The 20,685-nt window shown below is 40.3% G+C and overlaps 1 protein-coding gene across 4 annotated transcripts; it reads right to left on the bottom strand.

Moving 5' to 3' along the window:
* Window positions 1-2,164: 2,164 nt before the first annotated feature.
* LOC139422759 (spindlin-Z-like) lies at window positions 2,165-20,625 on the bottom strand. Of its 4 annotated transcripts, XM_071174085.1 has the most exons (7): window positions 20,517-20,620; window positions 13,442-13,583; window positions 13,124-13,242; window positions 12,376-12,421; window positions 9,795-10,057; window positions 7,548-7,781; window positions 2,166-5,660 (listed from the first exon to the last, which is right to left on the bottom strand). In XM_071174085.1, exons 3-7 carry the CDS (start codon window positions 13,176-13,178, stop codon window positions 5,461-5,463), a joined length of 798 nt encoding a protein of 265 aa, XP_071030186.1. In that variant the 5' UTR covers window positions 13,179-13,242; window positions 13,442-13,583; window positions 20,517-20,620; the 3' UTR covers window positions 2,166-5,460. The 4 variants fall into 4 exon arrangements, with proteins under 4 accessions (XP_071030185.1, XP_071030186.1, XP_071030188.1 ...); XM_071174084.1 differs by having other exon boundaries at window positions 2,165-5,660; window positions 13,124-13,583; window positions 20,517-20,625; XM_071174087.1 differs by lacking the exon at window positions 12,376-12,421 and having other exon boundaries at window positions 20,517-20,600.
* Window positions 20,626-20,685: the final 60 nt, after the last annotated feature.

A 20,685-nucleotide genomic window follows, 5' to 3' on the forward strand; every position in this document is an offset into this window, starting at 1 on the left:
AGGCATTAGCGTTACCTTGTTAGTTTTTACATCCATCAAGTGGACATTATTCAATTATTTGACATCAGCATGATTTGTTATAATAACATCTCTGGAGCATTCTCTTTATGTAACTACAACAAGGGCCTTATGTAACCTAAATAACAATCAAATCTATAGAGACAAGCTTGGATGTGTGCTGACTGTTGACTATCGTAATCAAAGTCGAAGAGCTTGCCAACTTACAAGGAAAATGCAAAGAGGTGCGCAGGCAATGAAGAGTGAGACTTAGCTATGGTGAATTAACTATGGTGAAAATACTATCCTATGGGCTTTTCTTTTAGCATTCTAATGGCACACTGGGGAATGGCACTGACTCGATTGTTTCATAACATAACATCATAACACTTTACAATAACTATCAGACTGTAAACAGACAGCAAAGGATTTAATCATTATTGTGCATTTTAAGTCATATAAAACAAAATAAAAAAATTGCAAAACTCCTCAAAATATGTATTCTGAAAATATAAGCCACTCATGTCTATTCATTAGAAAAAAATACATATTGTCATTGTAGTGTAGAAGTTTAGAATATAGATATTATTACATTGTAGTGTAGAAGTCTAGAATATAGACAGTATTACATTGTAGTGTATAAGTTTAGAATATAGACAGTATTACATTGTATTACACACAAAGGATTGTGTCAGTCACAGAAACCAATTATGAGAGGGATGTTGCAGGATAGCTACACACGTTTCTCATAATTGATAGGCCAATTATCAATCAAATGGGTGAGAATAACAATTTCTGAACACATGTTCTACAACAGTGGTTCCCAACCAGGGGTTCTAGGACCCCTGGGGGTACGTGGCCTATCCACAGGGGGTTCTTGAGAAGACTCATGAGACCATAGGCCTACTGGTAAAATGCACATGAGGGGGTACTTCAGGGGTACTCCGGGCAGAGCAAAATTCAGTTGGTCGTACAGTAACCGAAAAAGGTTGGGAACCACTGTTCTACAACATAAAATACAGGTCCCAATGTGTCAGAGCATACAGTAGGCTAGCCTTGCAGAGTTCCAATCACTTTGGCTAATCAGGCACGTAGAGACCTTGCCCTATTTTTAAACCTAATCCCTCAGAGGGTGACGCATAAACCCTTTAAAAAGCCCGTAGCCTACAGTTAGCCTGCTGTGCTATGGGATAGGATACAAACCGTGGGGAAAAGCATATACGATCAGTTCAGCCATAATGTATGTAGACATGTTTGTGTCACTAGGCTATTTACAATAACTCAAATAGGAATAGGCTACAAGAAATAAGCTAAATCCTAAGAATTTACTGTTTGTATTGATCCGTCCATGGCAGGGCCAGCCAGTCTCCGTGCATGTCATGATAATATTCCACCATATCATCACTTGACTTGTCAGAAGATATGAAAACTATTTCGAACTGTGCAGGTGGCTCGCTCTCCTCGACAAGTTCCGTGTAAAAATCGCATAGACTGGGGGTGAAATCTCGACAAGGCGGGCACCAGCCGGCAGAAAAGTATATTCCTACTACTTTATTCCTGAGAGTTTCCTCTGGATCAATAAGATCCCCTTCTTTATTGAGCAGAGTTTTCCCAACAAAAACCTCCACCATGGTCGAATCGAACAGTTCTAGTTATATACAGGTTTAGTTATACAAAAATATTTGGGACAGCCACTAACGACCTTGGCAACTGTAGTCAAACCAGTTTAAGACGGTTACAGTTGTAGCAGTTACTCGCGGTGAACCGTTACTAACCAAGACGTGAAATCACTCGTAGAAGTGCAAAACGGTCATCATTTTCATTCTTCAATCACTATATAGAGATAGTTTACTATCCCCTTACAAACTGTCATAACGAACTGTGTCGACTGCTGTAGAGCTGGTTACTGTTGGTTGGCTAAAATATACTGCCAGTTTGATTGACATCTCACGTGGCCAATCAGTGTCCTAAATCCTCTAGGTAACTATTTAAAGGTACAATCAGTAATATTTACACAATGCAAATAGCCTTATGTCTTTATACCTGCTGAACACTGTGTATGTGACGAATACATTTGATTGAGGGGAGTGATATTCTGTACGAGAAATACCTAAGTCTGGCATCTTTAAAAGCAGAGAAACCATAAGGAAAGAAACCACCACACAACCTCACATTACGTTTTTATTTTCTCAAATGTTATAAGGATACTTACGTAACAATTATAAAAATTACAGATCTAAGTAACATGTTTTTAAATGCTTATACCCCTAAAGCAAATCAAATTAACTCTCTACATTGTTCAGAGTAATAACAAATTACCAGTTCAAATAGAAGCCATTGAAGTAGATGCCAACAAACATGAAGAATCAACTATACACTGTATTTTACAAGTTAGAAAAGAGCAACAGCATCTAAAAGGGACCATTTACAGTAAATCATAGTTTTCAATCTTATTTTAAACTGATTTAAGAGTAACTTTGAGAAATGAAGACCCTAATATTTTCTCTTTAAAGTGTCTATGTACATTGTTTATTCTTCTGATATGTAACTAAGATGTGCTACCTACCTTGCACACCCCATACATACACGCACACACACATATGTATATATACACATATATATATACACACATATACATCTCTCTCTCTCTCGTTTATACAGTATATATATATATATATATATATATATATATATATATATATATATATACTGTATAAACATCCCCCTACCAATTTTATAAGGCCTTTTTCTTTGAGTTCATGTTTTCCTTGTGGCACTCAAAAGATACATAAAACAAATATTTACGGACAACATTGGTATTGTATGTGAAAGATATGATCCCTCAAATGCTGTGTAACACTGGCATCATGTGGCCTTTCTATTGGCCCCTCATACAACCCCAGTGAGTTTCATCCTATTGCAGAGCAGAATCAAAAATGTAATACAAAAAACTGCTTTTCTTAAGAAATGCAAAAGAGGAAAATAAGAAAGGGAGCGTCACAACAGGTAACAGAATGAAGATAACCTCATAGAAAAGTTATGACAGATGTGTATCTCACACTCACTTCCACTTCCAGTTCTACTGTTTCCGCTACTTATGCAAAAATAATGGACTATTTTCATATTCTCTCTTTTTATTTTTTTTATCCCAAAATGAACCAACATCAAACACAGTGTGAAATGCCAATCCATCATACACTTTCAATTATTTTCCTGAAGGTGACATCTTGCATAAAACACAAGTCAGTTTGCGGTTTGGAATACAACAGGATACACAAGATACTTGTGTTTATTTTCTCTCAGGTTTTCATTTCTAAAGCTACCATTCAGCCATACAGTCAAAGAAAGAAAAACAGTTATAAAATGTAAAAATAAAAACTAATGGGCTTTATATGTCTCTGCAGGCACTTCAGCTGAAGATGCAGTGGTTTATCTAATCGCAAATCAGTCACAACGGCACATCTGTTCTGTTACTACACAGGCGAATGAAAATATCAGGACTATACTACCTCTTCAGAGACTGGGAATAAACACTGCTAAAGGTCAAGAAGGGCATGGAGAAAGAGTAGTAAGGCAGAGGAGTGTAGAGGAGGGGTTACAGTCACATGAACACTAAATGTTACTACAGTAATTAACAACATCTGTATGTCAGAGGTTCTAGAGTGCTCAGTAGCCCACTGTTTCTCTGACAACCATTGTAACATTCCAAAGGGGCCTACTAGGGGCATCTGGTGAATGTTGTTTTGTCACACACCCACCCACACACAGAGAAAGCCAGAAACCGCTATCACATTTGAACTACATTATTATAAGCTTTAAATAATGGTGGGAAACAGCTCATCTCAACAAAATATGGCAAATAAAAATCTAATTGAGGCTAGTAACCTTTCCTTGAGTACAATATTACATGCACTCTATAAAGTGGGTGTTGCTTTTAAAGTTTTGAATACTTGTTGTGAATTAACAGTTGTGTGAAGATTTTAGAAACACTATAGTATTGTTGTAGTGGTACTGCTGAATTTAGAACACTTTAGTATTGTTGTAGTGGTACTGCTGAATTTAGAACACTTTTGAGGAGCTGGTTTGAAGTTTTAGTTTCCAAATACTTTGCAGTGCTTTCACCATACTGTCTTTATTTTTTTAAAAGGCATGATAAAACAGTTTACTAAAAGGTTACTATGCCAATTAGACAGAAAGTCTGTTTAACACAAAGACAGAGGTGAAGAAGATGTCTCTAAATAACGTATAACAATGAAAGTAAAAAATAAACAAAAATAGAAACTATGCTTGACCCCCCCCCCCCCCCCCCCCCCAAAAAAGGTAAACATATGACTACAGGAACGATAATAACAAACATAAGTATTATCTGAATAATTATAATAATTATTGCTGTTATTATGATTGAATCATGAATGATAAGGGTCGAGGGCTTTGGCAAGGCCTAATGAACAAACTCAGTCTCAGGACTACAGATTAACGTTCTCACTGGTCAACCATTCTGAATAGTGTTTGTTGAGAATGATCAACATATCATTATTATTAAAAGGCAAAACTTATAAAGACAACTGCGTAACTGTTTTCTGAGTGGATTCTTTGAAATTAGTGCTTAAGATAAAACTGCAAATATCGGCATCAGTATTTAACTATCATTATATATGAACATACATGAAAAAGTTATTGGGAAAAAAACAAAGAAACATTTGAATTAAAACAATGGTCATGTCCCTCACAAAACTTCAACAAATGCCTTTGCTCACTGCATATGTTGTTGTGTATCTTTTAACATTACAAACAAACAAATATAATCATAGTCAAGGATTGAACAATTCTCTGAGATGGAAACAAACCCAGATAGTAATTAACTTTAAAGGTCGCACTAAATACGCAGTGTTCAAATAACGCTGATATCTTTTTCCCGTCCCTCCCCTTACAAAGGGATCTATGTAACAAATCCTTCAGATCTTTACTCTGATAGGGGATAGCCAGTTGCAGAAACAAATAGTCTTCTCAGCCAATCGAGTGGCCAATAACTCAGTTGCACAGTGACCCCTCTCTCTCTTCTGACTAGATTCTAGAACACTAGATGCTTTAGTAGCAATCCAAAGGCTTCAGTGAAATATCCAATCTAGCTGTCCATCTGTCGCACCTCAAAGAAGCTGTTGCACGAAACGTTCGAGATATATTTAAGAAAAGTTGGTGGATAAGGTAAGGTTCCATGTGGTGATGATGACCATCGTCTTTCCTGCATTCATCATTAACTCCCCAGACAGACCTCCTGTCCTCTAGGCCCAGAGACCCAGTGCCCTTTTCACACTACCGTGCCGACGCCAGCCAAACTGTACCACCTCTAACATATTTTCGCATAGTCTTTTCAGCTATGGTGGATGTACGTGTAACCAGGCCAGCCCAGTACAGCTCGACTCGGCTCAGTAGTGTGAAAAGGTCAAAGGGTAAAAGGTCGCCTTAGGAGGTCTTGACAAGGTCGTAGACGTAGATGTGGAAGTCGTCGTCGAACTTGATGAAGTAGACCGAGGGTTTGGCATCCACCTGGTGGATAACCATGCCAGTTCGTTTGGAGCCGTCCTCTTTGGCGTACTCCACCTGTTTCCCCACCAGACTGTCCACTACCTCCCCTGGCTCCCGCTCTGCAGGCGGAGTGTCATCTGGGGGAGAAGAAAATACATTTGTTTACCAATTCATTCATTTAGCTTTATTTAACCAGGTTAGTCCAATTGAGATCAAATCAACAGGTAGAGACAACACAGAAACAGGTTCATTGTGGCCTGTCAATGTCAGGTTAAATTAATCCCTAGACTAGCAGAAGAACTGGTGGACCGTTATAGTTTGTTCCCCATAGCCCTCTTTATTCCTATGTAAATTAAGTTTACCATAACAATGATGATAGCTTTAATCATTAAGGGAGAACATCAAAGAGTAGGCTATGATCATTATTAAGAGAAGCCTCACCATCCGGAGAGAAATGGACCTGCAAACTTCCCACCTGTCCCTAACAGGACCCGTTCATTTCTTTGAAAGTCAATACCATACCCGATTTGGATTCGAGGTGTACCAAATCCGACCCGAAACATGTAAGAGATGAGAGAGGGCCGGGTCCAAGTACAATTGGGTCTGTATCGGACCCAAATGGATCCGAAAGATAAGAAAATGCTGCTTTATTGCCGCGCAGCCAGCAAAATTGTTTTGACAGTGAAGTTTCACACGTTAATTTTTTGTTGTATCTAAAATAATGGATTTGTCTGGTTGACAGCTTGTATTTTCATAATGGCATCACTATAGGTAGATGGAGAATGTTATGAGGTTCTCTGAAATGTTTTCTTTATTTCCGTTGAAGGAGAATATTTTAATGTGATGTTAGCCTGTCAGTCTGAGAGCAGCACATAATTCTACCTAATATTCTGTATTATTTTATTGTGTGCACTGTGCAACATCAACATTTTGCCTATTTAAATGATTTGATAAAAATGTACTTAGACTCAAAGGTTTGACCAGCAGCAAGCTTCAAATTAAAAAAACAATTTTGAATAGGCTACGGAAAGATGGAGGCTATAAAATCGAGTCTCTAATCTGCATTTCCAGATGATTTTCACATTGGGATTAGGTATTTTATTAGGATCCCTATTAGCTGTTGCATAAGCAGCAGCTACTCTTCCTGGGGTACAACTGTTAAGTATTTTAAAAATTTGCACATTGGGATTAGATCTACACTGCTTAGAATTTTATACATTTTCAGAATATGGTTTTCGGTCTACACTACTTAGTATTTTATACATTTTCACATTGGGATTTGGTCTACACTACTTAATATTTTATACATTTTCACATTGGGATTTGGTCTACACTACTTAATATTTTATACATTTTCACATTGGGATTTGGTCTACACTACTTAGTATTTTATACATTTTCACATTGGGATTTGGTCTACACTACTTAGTATTTTATACATTTTCACATTGGGATTTGATCTACACTACTTAGTATTTTATACATTTTCACATTGGGATTTGGTCTACACTACTTAGTATTTTATACATTTTCACATTGGGATTTGGTCTACACTACTTAATATTTTATACATTTTCACATTGGGATTTGGTCTACACTACTTAGTATTTTATACATTTTCACATTGGGATTTGGTCTACACTACTTAATATTTTATACATTTTCACATTGGGATTTGGTCTACACTACTTAGTATTTTATACATTTTCACATTGGGATTTGGTCTACACTACTTAGTATTTTATACATTTTCACATTGGGATTTGGTCTACACTACTTAGTATTTTATACATTTTCACATTTGGATTTGGTCTACACTACTTAGTATTTTATACATTTTCACATTGGGATTTGGTCTACACTGTTTAGTATTTTGTTATAAGAACACTATAGTTGGATGGAGAGATCCATTTACCTCTCAGATTTTAGTATTACCATACCTGCATAACATATTATAAGCTTTGTAATAAGACAGAGAGTCTCACACATGCTGTCGGCTTTAACCAAATTTTTACTGTACTCACTGGAGTCAGGCATGATCCTCAGGTCTCCCTCCTTGTAGTCGTCTAGGAGCTGGTACATGTACAGAACGGGGTCTTTCTCGTAGGTGATGAAGAACCAGGTGTTCATGATGGGGGCTCGGGCCAGAACCATGCCCCTCCACTCGTCTTTAGTCCCGTCCTCCGTCTCAAACATATGCTCTACAGCCTTCCCTATCATCGTGTCGGCCAGGTTGACGTCGCTGGCGCGCGTGGAGGCTGTAACAGGTCAACAAAAGTATGGGACAGGGATGATTGGTAATGAAGCCACTTCAATTACAATTCATATTTTTCTTATTTTCAATGACAGCCTAGGAACAGTGGGTTAACTGCCTGTTCAGGGGCAGAATGACAGACAGTACCTTGTCAGCTCGGGGGTTTGAACTTGCAACCTTCCGGTTACTAGTCCAACGCTCTAACCACTAGGCTACCCTGCCGCCCCATTTCTAGCTCGGACAAATCTTAGAGACATTCACCTATGAACATAGAAGACCATTAGAGCACAAAAATAAGCTTGTCTATGATAGTGGTTTATCCACATTGTGTGATCACTAGTCAGTAAATCAATATGTTGAGATAACAATGTTGAGACTATATATATACACATTTGGAAAGAATTCAGAGCCCTTGATTTTTCCACATTTTGTTAAGTTACAGCCTTATTCTAAAATTGATGAAAATATATTTTTTCATCAATCTACACACAATAACCCAAAATGAGAAAGTGTAAAAAAAATAACTTATTTACATAAGTATTCAGAACCTTTGCTATGAGGCACGAACATGAGCTCAGGTGCATCCTGTTTCCATTGATCATCCCTGAGATGTTTCTACAACTGGATTGGAGTACACCTGTAGTAAATTCAATTGATTAGACATGATTTGGAAAGGCACACACCCTTCTATATAAAGGTACCACAGTTGACAGTGCACGTTAGAGCAAAAACCAAGCCATGAGGTCGAAGGAATTGTCTGTAGAGCTCCGAGACAGGACTGTGTCGAGGTACAGATCTGGGGAAGGGTACCAAAAACATTTCTGCAGAGTTGAATGACCCCAAGAACACAGTGACCTCAATCATTCTGAAATGGAAGAAGTTTGGAACCATCAATATTCTTCCTAGAGCTGGCCACCTGGCCAAACTTTGCAATCAGGGGAGAAGGGCCTTGGTCAGGGAGGTGACCAAAAACCTAATTGTCACTCTGACAGAGCTACAGAGTTCCTTTGTGGAGATGGGATAACCTTCCAGAAGGACAACCATCTCCGCAGCACTACACCAATCATGCCTTTATGGTAGAGTGGCCAGACGAAAGCCACTCCTCAGTAAAATGCACATGACAGTCCGCTTGGAGTTTGCCAAAAGGCACTTAAAGGACTCTCAGACAAGATTCTCTGGTCTGATGAAACCAAGATTGGTTTAATTTGGCCTGAATGCCAAGCGTCACATATGGAGGAAACCTGGCACAATCCCTACGGTGAAGCATGGTGGTGGCAGCATCATGCTGTGTAGATGTTTTTCAGCGCCAGGGACTGGGAGATTAGTCAGGATCGAGGGAAAGATGAACGGAGTAAAGTACAGAGAGACCCTTGATGAAAACCTGCCCCAGAGCGCTCAGGACCTAAAACTAGGGCGAAGGTTCACCTTCCAACAGGACAACGACCCTAAGTATACAGCCAAGACAACGCAGGAGTGGTTTCGGGACAAGTCTCTGAATGTCCTTGAGTGGCCCTGCCAGAGCCCAGAGAGACCTGAAAAAGCTGTGCAGCGACGCTCCCCATCCAACCTGAGAGAGCTTCATAGGTTCTGCAGAGAAGAATGGGTGAAACTCCCAAAATACAGGTGTGCCAAGCTTGTAACATCATACACAAGAAGACTCAAATAAAATGTTATTGGTCACATACACATGGTTAGCAGATGTTAATGCGAGTGTAGCAAAATGCTTGAGGCTCGGGGCTGTAATCGCTGCCAAAGGAGCTTCAACAAAGTTCAACAAAGTACTAAAGGGTCTGAATACTTATGTAAATGTGATATTTCAAATATTTTTTTTTGTTTTTTTTACAAATTTGCTAAAATATCTAAAAACCTGTTTTTGCTTTGTCATCATGGGGTATTGTGTGTAGATTGATGAGAGAAAAACGTAATCAATTTTAGAAAAAGGCTGTAATTATACAAAATGTGGAAAAAGTCAAAGGGTCTGAATACTGTCCGAATGCACAATAGACCAAGTCCATACCTTGACGGTCAGGGAGCACCTCAAGTCCCTGCACCCTCTCATCTTTATGTAGCTCCAGGCCGTAGACACAGTCAAAGCCGTCGTACTTGATGAGGTAAAGCGAGGGGTTGACGGGCACCTGGTCCAGCACCATGCCTTTCCACAGCGACTGAGACGCAGTGCTCCCCTCCTTCCAGATGTGCTGGATACGACAGCCCACCATGTTCCGGCGGGGCGCAGACGACGACACCACCTTGTTGGGGCCCATGCTGTTCTTGTGTTTCCTGTACATTTCAGATTTCAGCCAATGAGAAGAGAGGGATTGGGGAAACAAATATCCACATAGCCAATGAAAAGAAGAGGGAAAACCTTTGATAACTGGCTGTCAGTCCTTCACAGTACATTAGCTTCTAGATAAGTCTGGTATTACAGTATATCAAATAGGATACAATATTCAAATAATGAAATACACTATATAAACAAAAGTATGTGGACACTCCTTCAAATTAATGGATTTGACTATTTCAGGCACACCCGTTGCTGTATAAAATCGAGCACAGACATGCAATATCCATAGGAAAAACATTGGCAGTAGAATGGCATAACTGAAGAGCTCAGTGACTTTCAACGTGGCACCGTCATAGGATACCACCTTTCCAACAAGTCAGTTCAACAAATTTCTTCCCCGCTAGAGCTGCCCTGGTCAACTGTAAGTGCTGTTATTGTGAAGTGGAAATGTCTAGGAGCAACAACGGCTTAGCCGCGAAGTGGTAGGCCACACAAGCTCACAGAAGAGGACCACTGAATGCTGAAGCACGTAGCGCATAAAAAAGGTATGTCCTCGGTTGCAACACTCACTACCGAGTTCCAAACTGCCTCTGGAAGCAACGTCAGCACAAGAACTGTTTGTCTGGAGCTTCATGAAATGGGTTTCCATGGCCAAGCAGCCGCACACAAGCCTAAGATCACCATGCGCAATGTCAAGCATCAGCTGGAGTGGTATAAAGCTTGCCGGAATTGGACTCTGGAGCAGTGGAAACGTGTTCTCTGGAGTGATAAATCATGCTTCACCATCTGGTAGTCTGACGGACAAATCTGGGTTTGGAGAATGCCAGGAGAATGCTACCTGCATGAATGTGTAGCCGATGTGAAATGGCTAGCTAGTTAGCGGTGGTGCGCAATAGTGGCGTTTCAATCAGTATCGTCACTTGCTCTGAGACCTTGAAGTAGTGGTTCCCCTTGCTCTGCAAGAGCCGCGGCTTTTGTGGAGTGATGGGTAACGATGCTTCGAGGGTGACTGTTGATGTGTGCAGAGCGTCCCTGGTTCGCGCCCAGGTCGGGACGAGGGGACGGGCGTAAAGTCTATACTGTTACATTGATGCTGTTGACCCGGATCACTGGTTGCTGCGAAAAGAGGAGGAGGTCAAAAGAGGGGTGAGTGTAGCCGATGTGAAATGGCTAGCTAGTTAGCGATGGTGCGCGTTAGTGGCGTTTCAATCGGTGACGTCACTTGCTCTGAGACCTTGAAGTAGTGGTTCCCCTTGCTCTGCAAGAGCCGTGGCTTTTGTGGACCGATAGGTAACGATGCTTCGAGGGTGACTTGACGTGTGCAGAGCGTCCCTGGTTCGCGTCCAGGTCGGGGCGAGGGGACGGACGTAAAGTCTATACTGTTACAAATGCATAGTGCCAACTGTAAAGTTTGGTGGAGGAGGAATATTGGTCTTGGTCTAGGCCCCTTAGAGTTCTAATGAAGGAAAATATTAACGCTACAGCATACAATGACTTCTAGACGATTCTGTGCTTCCAACTTAGTGGCAACAGTTTGGGGAAGCCCCTTTCCTGATTCAGCATGACAATGCTCCTGTGCATAAAGTGATGTCCATACAGAAATGGTTTGTCGAGATCGGTGTGGAAGAACTTGACTGGCCTGCACAGGGCCCTGACCTCAACCCCATCGAACACCTTTGGGATGAATTGGAATGCCGACTGCGAACCTGGCCTAATCGCCCAACATCAGTGCCCAACCTCACTAATGCTTTTGTGGCTGAAGGGAAGCAAGTCGCCGCAGCAATGTTCCAACATCTAGTGGAAAGACTTCCCAGAAGAGTGGAGGCTGTTATAGCAGCAAAGGGGGTACCAACTCCATATTAATGCCCATGACTTTGGAATGAGATGTTCAACAAGCATGTGTCCGCATACCTTTGGTCATGTGGTGTATGTAGGCCATTCCTTCCCTTGACCTGTTTACAGGAGTCCTTTAAAGATTGTATTCTTTCAAGTGTGAATATAGCCCTGACCATGGTAGTGTCCCTACACAGCTGCTACTAACCCTGTATTAACTTCAGCAGGCCACTTAAGACCAGTATCTGATATCAGGTATTCAGCATGGCACTACTATAATCATTGACTTATCTTAGCAAGCACAACTGATGTTCTCTACCTTGGACAAACTAAGCAGACAACAGATGGTTTTAGCCTAGCCTGAAACCAGCTTTAATGCAATACTACTACACAAGATGTATACATTGAGAACAGTTGAATGCCTACATTGGCACAATCACAAAGCTAAGGTAAGTACAGTGCATAAGGATTCCTGGCTTACTTGTGGGAGTCCTTTTTCTTCATGTTTGAAGAAACACCTGTGTGTCCTTAGATAAAAAAAAAAAAAAAAACATCACAAAAAAAACATCAAACGTTCTTCTAGTGCAAATGACTGCAGTGAATGTATTCAGTAGCTAATCTACTCTTATCAGTAGGCTAAATGTACCGGATTATATGTGTCACCTGAAGATAACAAGATCAACAACAAAGGCTGTGTCCCCCAAATGGCAGCCTATTCCCTATAGGCCAATTAGAGCACTACGTTTGACCAGAGCCTCTAAAGGCCCTGGTCCAAAGAAGTGCACTATAAAAGGAAACAAAAGTTGTGCACTATAAAGGGAATAGGTGTCCTCCAGGTGTTTCCAACATCACCAGGCAAGCTCTATCCTGGAACCAGCAAGCCAAAAGGAAAAGAGGACGCCCTCACCAAGAGAATCGGCACGGGGTTGAACGAGCTAGAGAGGATCGTCGATGGCCTATGAGCCCAAAGGAGCGATGGGACTAATTAAGTAAGCAAGTGAGTAATAAAGGAAAAAGGGTGCCATTTGGGACGCCGACAACATCTATAAAGAGCGCAAATGGGATTTGTAGCACAAATGCTCAAATGTCAGCATGTGGAAACAGTGCCAGGGAAACTAAACCAAAGCATGGATTGCTGTCATACATCGTCCATAGACTGCTTACAGGGTACGGAAACCAATATGTAATTTTCAAATGTAGGTGGACTATCAATTTAAAGCCAAACTAACCTGCATCGGCTCTGGATCTCTGGCCGGGCGCACTCTTCCCGAATGGGGTCTTCATTCATCAGGGTATAGTGGAGCAGTCTAGCTGCCAGACTAGGGTGAAAATATCTATGGTACCAGGTCTGGGGTGTAAAAATGCCAACGTAATGAAAACATTAATGATTTATGTTATAGCCCAGAGAGATGGACGATAGCCAGGGAATACATCTGAATAGAAGAGTCCAGTCAGAGGAAGGTAACAAGTCAGAAAGTGAAAATCTATATATGGCAACCAATTCAGAAAATGGAAACAGGCAGGGAGGGGAAAAAGAAAGTGTCTACCCAGTGCAGGCAGATAACGGGGATAAGGACGGATTATCTTTGATATCCAATCCAGATTGTCCACGGTTGGTTGAGGACTGACTTCGGGGCAGGCTAATGTTTCTGTTCAGGGATGATGATCACATCAGGACTCTGGGTAGACCTGCAAACCAAAAGAAATGCTGATATACATGTGAAGATATTCAGTCACTTTAATGTCGAATTTTGCACTTAATCTAAAAAAAATCGTAAAGCTTTGTGTTTGTTTACCTAGCCTATTTCAAACCAAAGCAGGCTCCCCAAACATTTGGGCTAAAACATCAAGATGGAAAAAATTATAAAGGAACCCCTTCCATCCCACTTGTGTGGAAATGTCAGGATTAAACTAGTCCTGTCCTGTCAGTTCTACTCATAGAATTAGAATGATTCATGAATCAGTCATGAAACATTAAATCATGAATAGAATCGATTCATGAATAATTCTAATTCTATGCTAGACCACTATAACAGCTGGTACCTTCTCTGCACTGCAGACTAGGTCTACATACAACAACCCATTCATATGTTGCAGTCTTGTTTTAGGCCAACATGAGTATCAAATCAGCAGCGTGACTATCCGGACTGATTCCTGTAAAACCGCTCACAACACAAGCCTTTTCACAAACCACCAGATCAATAATGCCACATCTGCCATCTGTTTATAGTGGACACTGAGGGCTGTTATACTTACTCTTGGACTAAAAAGCATGATCAATGGAGGATCTCCATCTAAAAGCGTTCTTTTTTTGTCTAAGAAATGGAATAGGTCTACAGTATGTTTAATCTGTAGCATGAACAGCACCATCTAGAGGTCAGAACCTGGTAATATCAGGATGTAGGATGGGACATAAACCTAACAGCAAACAATTTGGGAACAATCTGAGATGGTGGGTGTCGAAGTCCTCTTTCTTCTGCTTTTTGAGGTGGAACGACCCAGTAGCCAAGCTGATCTTTCTTGTTCCTCCACATTTTTTAAGTGAAAGACAAAAAATGTGTGGCATTTATGGCAGTTGGGCATGTTGAGCCTGCTCTGCGAATGTTTTTACTGACAATAACCAAAATACAAAGAACTCAAGTACTGATCTTTCTGGTTCCTCTCCTATGCTGGGTGAAATGCAGGCAATACGTACAGTGCCTTCAGAACATATTCATACCCCTTGACTTATTCCACATTTTGTTGTGTTACAGCTTGAATTCTAAATGGTTTAAATATATTTTTTCTCACCCATCAACACACAATACATAATGACAAAGTGAAAGCATGTTTTTAGAAATTGTATGCATTGAAAAATGAAACACAGAAATATCTCACTCCAAAGAGTCAATACTTTGTAGAATCACCTTTGGCAGCGATTACAGCAGTTAGTCTTTCTGGGTAAGTCTCTAAGAGCTTTCCACACCTGGATTGTGCAACAATTGCCCATTATTCAATTCAAAATTCTTCAAACTCTGCCAAATTGGATGTTGATCATTGCTAGACAACCAATATCAGGTCTTGCCATTGATTGTCAAGTATATTTAAGTCAAAACTGTAACTCTGACACTCAGGAACATTCACTGTCTTATTGGTAAGCAACTCCAGTGTTCATTTGGTCTTGTGTTTTATGTTATTTTCATGCTGAAAGGTGAATCCCTCTTCAGGGGTCTGGTGGAAAACAGACTGAACCAGATTTTCTTCTAGGATTTTGCCTGTGCTAAGCTCCAATCCATGTATTTTTTATCCTGAAATACTACCCAGTACTTAATGACTACATGCATACCCATAACATGATGCAGCCACCACTATGCTTGAAAATATGGAGAGTGGTACTCGGTAATGTGTTGTATTTGGATTTGCCCCAATCATAACACTTTGTATTCAGGACATCAAGTTAATTGCATTGCTACATGTTTTTGCAGTATTACTTTAGTAACTTGTTGCAAGCAGTATGATGTTGTCTTTGCCTAACAATGTTTGTACCATGTTCGTGCTGCTTCCATGTGTCGCTACCGTGTTATTGTCATGTGTTGCTACCATGTTATTGTCATGTTGTGTTGCTACCATGTTGTGTTGTCATGTTAGGACTCTCTTTATGTAGTGTTGTGGTGTCTCACGTTGTGATGTGTGCTTTGTCCTATTTTTTATGATCTCAGTCCCCATCCCTGCAGGAGGCCTTTTGCCTTTTGGTAGGAGATCAATGTAAATAAGAATTTGTTCTAAATGGACTTGCCTAGTAAAATAAAGGTTTAAATAATATTCTATATATATATATATATATATATATACACACAGTGCCTTGCGAAAGTATTCGGCCCCCTTGAACTTTGCGACCTTTTGCCACATTTCAGGCTTCAAACATAAAGATATAAAACTGTATTTTTTTGTGAAGAATCAACAACAAGTGGGACACAATCATGAAGTGGAACGACATTTATTGGATATTTCAAACTTTTTTAACAAATCAAAAACTGAAAAATTGGGCGTGCAAAATTATTCAGCCCCCTTAAGTTAATACTTTGTAGCGCCACCTTTTGCTGCGATTACAGCTGTAAGTCGCTTGGGGTATGTCTCTATCATTTTTGCACATCGAGAGACTGACATTTTTTTCCATTCCTCCTTGCAAAACAGCTCGAGCTCAGTGAGGTTGGATGGAGAGCATTTGTGAACAGCAGTTTTCAGTTCTTTCCACAGATTCTCGATTGGATTCAGGTCTGGACTTTGACTTGGCCATTCTAACACCTGGATATGTTTATTTTTGAACCATTCCATTGTAGATTTTTCTTTATGTTTTGGATCATTGTCTTGTTGGAAGACAAATCTCCGTCCCAGTCTCAGGTCTTTTGCAGACTCCATCAGGTTTTCTTCCAGAATGGTCCTGTATTTGGCTCCATCCATCTTCCCATCAATTTTAACCATCTCCCCTGTCCCTGCTGAAGAAAAGCAGGCCCAAACCATGATGCTGCCACCACCATGTTTGACAGTGGGGATGGTGTGTTCAGCTGTGTTGCTTTTACGCCAAACATAACGTTTTGCATTGTTGCCAAAAAGTTCAATTTTGGTTTCATCTGACCAGAGCACCTTCTTCCACATGTTTGGTGTGTCTCCCAGGTGGCTTGTGGCAAACTTTAAACTACACTTTTTATGGATATCTTTAAGAAATGGCTTTCTTGCCACTCTTCCATAAAGGCCAGATTTGTGCAATATACGACTGATTGTTGTCCTATGGACAGAGTCTCCCACCTCAGCTGTAGATCTCTGCAGTTCATCCAGAGTGATCATGGGCCTCTTGGCTGCATCTCTGATCAGTCTTCTCCTTGTATGAGCTGAAAGTTTAGAGGGACGGCCAGGTCTTGGTAGATTTGCAGTGGTCTGATACTCCTTCCATTTCAATATTATCGCTTGCACAGTGCTCCTTGGGATGTTTAAAGCTTGGGAAATCTTTTTGTATCCAAATCCGGCTTTAAACTTCTTCACAACAGTATCTCGGACCTGCCTGGTGTGTTTCTTGTTCTTCATGATGCTCTCTGCGCTTTTAACGGACCTCTGAGACTATCACAGTGCAGGTGCATTTATACGGAGACTTGATTACACACAGGTGGATTGTATTTATCATCATTAGTCATTTAGGTCAACATTGGATCATTCAGAGATCCTCACTGAACTTCTGGAGAGAGTTTGCTGCACTGAAAGTAAAGGGGCTGAATAATTTTGCACGCCCAATTTTTCAGTTTTTGATTTGTTAAAAAAGTTTGAAATATCCAATAAATGTTGTTCCACTTCATGATTGTGTCCCACTTGTTGTTGATTCTTCACAAAAAAATACAGTTTTATATCTTTATGTTTGAAGCCTGAAATGTGGCAAAAGGTCGCAAAGTTCAAGGGGGCCGAATACTTTCGCAAGGCACTGTATATATATATACACACACACACACACACACACATATACACTCACTACCGGTCAAAAGTTTTAGAACACCTACTTATTTCTACATTGTAGAATAATAGTGAAGACATTAAAACTATGATATAACACATATGGAATCATGTAGTAACCAAAAAAGTGTAAACAAAGTCTAAATATATTCTATATTTGAGATTCTTCAAATAGGCACTCTTTGCCTTGATGACAGCTTTGCACACTATTGGCATTCTCTCAAGCAGCTTCACCTGGAATGCTTTTCCAACAGTCTTGAAGGAGTTCCCACATATGCTGAATACTTGTTGGCTGCTTTTCCTTCACTCTGACTCATCCCAAACCATCTCAATTTGGTTGAGGTCAGGGGATTGTGGTGCCAGGTCATCTGATGCAGCACTCATCACTCTGCTTGGTAAAATAGCTCCTACACAGCCTAGAGTTGTGTTCGGTCATTGTCTTGTTGAAAAACAAATGATAGTCCCACTAAACCCAAACCAGGCGTCCCGTTGCAGAATGCTGGTTAAGTGTGCCTTGAATTCTAAATAAAATCACAAACTGCGTCACCAGCAAAGCACCCCCACACCATCACACCTCCTCCTCCATGTTTCATGGTGGGAAATTCACATGCAGAGATAATCCGTTCACCCACACCACGTCTGATAAGATACGGCGGTTGGAATCCAGACCAAAGGACACATTTCCACCGGTCTAATGTCCATTGCTCGTGTTTCTTGGCCCAAGCAAGTCACTTATTATTATTGGTGTTCTTTAGTAGTGGTTCCTTTCCAGCAATTCAACCATGAAGGCTTGATTCACAGTCTCCTCTAAACAGTTGATGTTGAGATGTGTCTTACGTGAACTCTGTGAAGCATTTATTTGGACTGCAATTTCTGAGGCGGGTAACTTCTTTGTGAGGCATTGGAAAATCTTCCTGGTCTTTGTGGTTTAATCTGTGATTGAAATTCACTGCTCGACTGAGGTACCAGATAATTGTATGTGTGGGGTAGAGATGAGGTAGTCATTCAAAATTCATGTTAAACACTATTATTGCAAATTATTATGTGACTTGTTAAGCACATTTTTACTCCTGAATGTATTTAGGCTTGCCATAACAAAGGGGTTGAATACTTACTGACTCAAGACATTTCAGCTTTTCATTTTTTTTTAAATTAATTAGTAAAAAAATATAAAAACATAATTCCACTTTGACATTATGGGGTATTGTGTGTAGGCCAGTGACGAAAAAAAATCTATATTTAATCCATTTTAAATTCAGGCTGTTAACAACATTTTTAAAAAGTTAAGGGGTGTGAGGACTTTCTGAAGGCACTGTATATGTAATCTCTGGGCAACCAAAAAAAGACTCCCGACTTGCCCAACAGCAACTGACTTTCAGACCTTAACTTCACCCCTGAGTAGTTTCGAAAACCTGACCCAAGGCAACAGTGAATTTAAGTTTCAATCACGTAAAACCACATTGTCATAATTCATGTTTGATTAGACTAAGGCAGAATGAATGGCCTCATGCCAACTGTCATCCATTTGTGCAGATATTTTCCAAACACGGAATGGATTAGCCTAATCAACTTGTAATGCGTCTACTTCAGGGGGTCTTCAATCTTTTCTTGCCCAGGGACCTCCACCCAGGCAAACCAGCAAACCAGGGACCCCGATTATGTTAGCAAAAAATGTTTTGTACATCTTGTCTTATCATCGGGTGAATGGCAAGGAGTAGTAATCGACATTTTAAAATTAATAGATGTTAGATTGTTTTTTAAATTTATTATGTTACACATTATTATTGGAAGAAGTGTAAACTCTAACATAGCCCATAAGATAGAAAGGTAACTCCAAACACATTTTCACTAATAGCGCAGCTGTTCAGCTGGTTAAACAAAAGGTTAGCCATGTTTTGGTCAAGAAATCTTACTTTCCGCAGCCGATACTCGCGGGTGCTTTTTCAAAGTCTATGTCAGATACTCCAGTGAGTGTAATTGACTCCATTGAGTGTAATTTGCTCAATATTAGGAGTTGAGAAATAAAGTTGACATCATAAAAACATGTGTATGCCCCTCTTCTCTACTGTAGGTATGCAATTCAAAATTAGTTTATTCTGTTGTTGCTAGTGATATTCAAATATATATATATCATTATTTTTTGAATATTTTCGCTGACCTCTAGGAGACCGTGCCGTGCCCCCCCCCCCCCCCCCCCCCCTCGAATACCTCTGGTCTACTTTCTCCTTTGTAAATGCTCAACAGACTGGCATCAAATATAGGACACAAATGAACACATATGATAAATAGCTGTCAGAGTCCCCGCCCCACCTCACTTGACACTGAATTAATAGTCTGTCGGGCAGATGAGTTGATCGTGATTCATGACATTGTGCAGTCAATGTGACCTTTGCTTTGGTTGCTAGATAGGAAGCTTGGGACTGTGTCCACAGACTGAGGAACTCGGCACAATGCCGCAAGATCATTTAACAGTTGTTAGGTTGGACAGATTATGTTACAACAAACGGAAATCCTTGGTAGCTAGCTAGTTACATTGAAGTACAAAAAGTTACCACAGTTTATAAGCTAGTAAGTATCAGTTTAGTTAGCTATGTAAAGACAATTATTTGTTGTATTGCACATTTGACATACAACACTGTTTTCAACTTGTCTTTGGCTGGGCAATCTAACGTTAGTCTTTGAAGCAGTCTAGCCAAATCTGTTGGTGAAACAGATTTTCCTTTACATTAGCTAGCTGGCTAACAAACAAACCAAACTAACTAACTAGATAGCTACCTAGTTAGTTAACTTCGTAACCAGTTCTTCTGAATCAAGTGATTGCTTCATCGATTGAAGACAACACAATGTCTTGCAATGTAAGATAAATGCCGTCTGCAACCAGCACCGTACATGAGCTACACTAGTGGTCAGTGTCAGCCATATTTACTATCCCCGCAGAGAAACGGTGCAGTCGAACCAACAGGGACCATACTCTGGCTGACAAGAAACACATTTTCAAATGAAGACAAATGCCCCAAACCAGTCTCCTTTCCACCCCAGTTTTGAATAGTCATGTTACGCGCTCGCATAGAGACCTTTTGAATTAATGTTAGTGGCTGGCTTCCTGTGTGTGAGAATAGCTGTTTGTGTTTCGGAATATCTTACCCGCTTTATTGTGAAATTATAGCAAGATATTTTCCTATCCCGCTTTCTCCCCTGTGCCTCAGTCAGTATCCGTTTGATGGCAACCCTGATTACTGCCAAAAACCATCCCCTCCCCTTCCTCTGCCAAAAAGTGTTACAGCACGATACATAATTGGTGCAATAAATTCTG

Source organism: Oncorhynchus clarkii, chromosome 12 (assembly GCF_045791955.1).
Source record: "Oncorhynchus clarkii lewisi isolate Uvic-CL-2024 chromosome 12, UVic_Ocla_1.0, whole genome shotgun sequence".
Taxonomy (NCBI): Eukaryota; Metazoa; Chordata; class Actinopteri; order Salmoniformes; family Salmonidae; genus Oncorhynchus; species Oncorhynchus clarkii.

What these genes read in the sequence shown, in the direction of transcription:
- LOC139422759 (XM_071174084.1), bottom strand. Translation starts at nt 13,178, where the DNA reads ATGAAGACCCCATTCGGGAAGAGTGCGCCCGGCCAGAGATCCAGAGCC. An exon ending in GAGATCCAGAGCCGATGCAG is followed by an intron (nt 12,422 to 13,123) that starts GTTAGTTTGGCT and finishes TTTTTATCTAAG; the next exon opens with GACACACAGGTGTTTCTTCA. An exon ending in GAGGATCATGCCTGACTCCA is followed by an intron (nt 5,661 to 7,547) that starts GTGAGTACAGTA and finishes CTTCTCCCCCAG; the next exon opens with ATGACACTCCGCCTGCAGAG.